The sequence below is a fragment of the Plecotus auritus genome (genome assembly GCF_963455305.1).
Source record: "Plecotus auritus genome assembly, chromosome: 7".
In the NCBI taxonomy this organism is placed as follows: Eukaryota; Metazoa; Chordata; class Mammalia; order Chiroptera; family Vespertilionidae; genus Plecotus; species Plecotus auritus.
This window is the reverse complement of record NC_137774.1, coordinates 137,816,764-137,819,263: the sequence shown is the minus strand read 5'-3', so window position 1 is coordinate 137,819,263 and position 2,500 is coordinate 137,816,764. Positions and strand designations below refer to the sequence as shown.

General features: G+C 44.0%; 1 protein-coding gene across 2 annotated transcripts in view; it reads left to right on the top strand.

The window, feature by feature from the left end:
- UTP15 (UTP15 small subunit processome component) overlaps positions 1-2,500 on the top strand; it is a 17,533-nt gene that overhangs the window by 9,367 nt on the left and 5,666 nt on the right. For both annotated transcript variants that reach the window (XM_080682415.1, XM_080682414.1), the window contains exons 8-9: positions 372-456; positions 1,277-1,426. In XM_080682415.1, coding sequence (XP_080538541.1) covers positions 372-456; positions 1,277-1,426 — 235 coding nt within the window. The remainder of the gene's footprint in view (positions 1-371; positions 457-1,276; positions 1,427-2,500) is intronic.

Sequence of the window (2,500 nt, the reverse complement as noted above, 5' to 3'; positions counted from 1 at the left end):
CCCCCACCTCCCCTCCCAACAAAAACTTATCTGGCCCAAAATGTTATTGATGCTAAAGTTGAGAAAGCTTGCTCTTTTGCACTTTCATTAATACTTATTCTTCACTCCCGTTTTATCTTCAGGCAACAGTGGTTCATGGTCTGTCCTTCTAGTGGCCAATCAGTCTTTATACAAACATTATGGCTAGTCCTAATAAATAGTTCTTTTTAAAAGAGAGGATTCAGTGATGAATTAGTTTGTAATTAATATTAGTAATCATTGTTTATCTTCATTGTGTAAATTTTAATATTTATATATTGAATTTTCAAAAAATGGAAAATTTTATACTCATTTTCAAGATATTTTTATGACAAAGCTTTCTTTTTTATTAGGAAGGTGAAAGTATATAGCACAACTTCCTACAAAGTAGTCCACAGTTTTGATTATGCAGCTTCAATTTTGAGTCTTGGACTTGCAGTAAGTACTTTTAGTTTATTTTAAAGCTTCCCCTAACCTTGCCTGTTAAATGAAACTAAAATGGAATGGTAGGGTTTATCTTTGTATTCGAATAAATCTTATTTTCTTTTTGCCACATTAGAGTATTGAATTAAGACCATTACTAGAATATATGACTTGTTCCAGTAACGTAGCATGCTTTCAGATTTGGGTCCCGCACACTGCATAGCTTCAAACCAAGTGCAGTGCTGTAAGTTGATAAAACTCTTCAAAACATTTAACTCAAGGGCTGGCTCTCTGAGGGGCAAAAACAAAATCGGTGTGGGACCATGGAGGAAAGGGGACAACAAAATAAAGTATCTCCTTTCCTTTGTTGACTGCTCTTTCTGGAATGTACATTGTCCAGTTTCACGAGCCATTGAGGAGGAGGATATTTGAATACATTCTATAGAAATCCAAATTGGGAGAGGAAAATCAAATATTTTCTTGGCAAGAGTAGAAAATCGTGTCATTACATAATCCTTTTTTTCTAGTAAGAGGATGCAGAAAAGAATATTTTGGAGTTTTCCAAGATGTCATTGACTGCATATTATTATACAAACTGCCAATGATGATTTATAACAGGTATAAGTTCTGTCCATATAATAGTATCCTAGAGGAGAAAATGATTTTGCTCTAAATTTTTGCATAGATATTGTTAGGCAGAATATCTGTATCTGAATGGAACTCTTGGTGAAAGTATGGATAAGCAGCAAACACATTATAAATGGTATTTTGAAGAAACAGTATGATAATTTACGAGTTAGAAATAGATTAACCTATTTTTTGTAATTGCTGTTAGCATGAAGATGAGACAATAGTTGTAGGAATGACCAATGGAATACTGAGTGTTAAACATCGGAAATCTGAAGCAAAGAAGGATTCTCTTCCCAGAAGAAGGAGGCCTGCATATCGAACTTTTATTAAAGGGAAAAATTATATGAAGCAAAAGGTATTTAAAAAAAATATATATATATTTTTATTGATTTTAGAGAGGAAGGGAGAGGGAGAAAGAGAGAGAAACATCGATGATGAGAGAGAATCATTGATCGGCTGCCTCCTACACCTCCCCTACTGGGGATTGAGCCCGCAATCTGGACATGTGCCCTTGACCAGAATCGAAACTGGGACTCTTTAGTCCTCAGGCCAATGCTCTATCTCCTGAGCCAAAGCAGCTAGGGCAAAAGGTATTATTTTTTTTGAAGGTTATATATATATATATATAGATAGATAGATATATAAATATATATCTATAGATATATATCCTAGCTAATAAAGAGGGAATATGCTAATTAACCATCACTCCATCACAAAGATGGCTACATCCACAGCTGAGGCCAAGTTCCCATAAGGAGCCTTAACAAGCAATCAGCAGGGATCTGAGGCTATGCCCTCCCCTGCCACCGTGGGGCTTGACAGGGGACCTCAGGCCGTGTCCCCCACCTGGCAGGGCTTGACAGGGGACCTCAAGGTGCACTTCCTGTCCTGCTGCTGGGCTAGGGGACCTCAGACTGTATCCCCCACCCGGCAGGACTTGATAGGGGACCTCAGGCCATGCCTCCTGCCTTGGCACCAGGCTGGGGGACCTCAGGCCGGGACCCCCACCCGGTGGGGCTTAATGGGGACCTCAGGCCATGACCCCCGCCCCAGCGCCAGGCCAGGGGACCTGAGGCCACAGCCCCCGCCCGGCGGGGCTTGATGGGGGACCTCAAGGTGCGCTTCCTGTCCTGGTGCTGGGCTAGGAGACCTCAGGCTGCTCCCCTGCCCCAGTGCCAGGCCGGGGGACCTCAGGCCACGCTCCCCACCAGGTGGGGCTTGACAGGGGACTTTAGGCTGAGCCCCTCACCCCAGCACCGGGCCAGGGGATCTGAGGCTGCGCCCTCCTGCCTGGCGGGGCTTGACAGGGGACCTCAGGCCATGCTCCCCACCCAGCGGGGCTTGACGGGGGACCTCAAGGTGCACCCCCAGTGCTGGGTCAGGGGAACTCAGGCCGCGCCCCCCCCGCCCAGCAGGGCTTGACGGGATC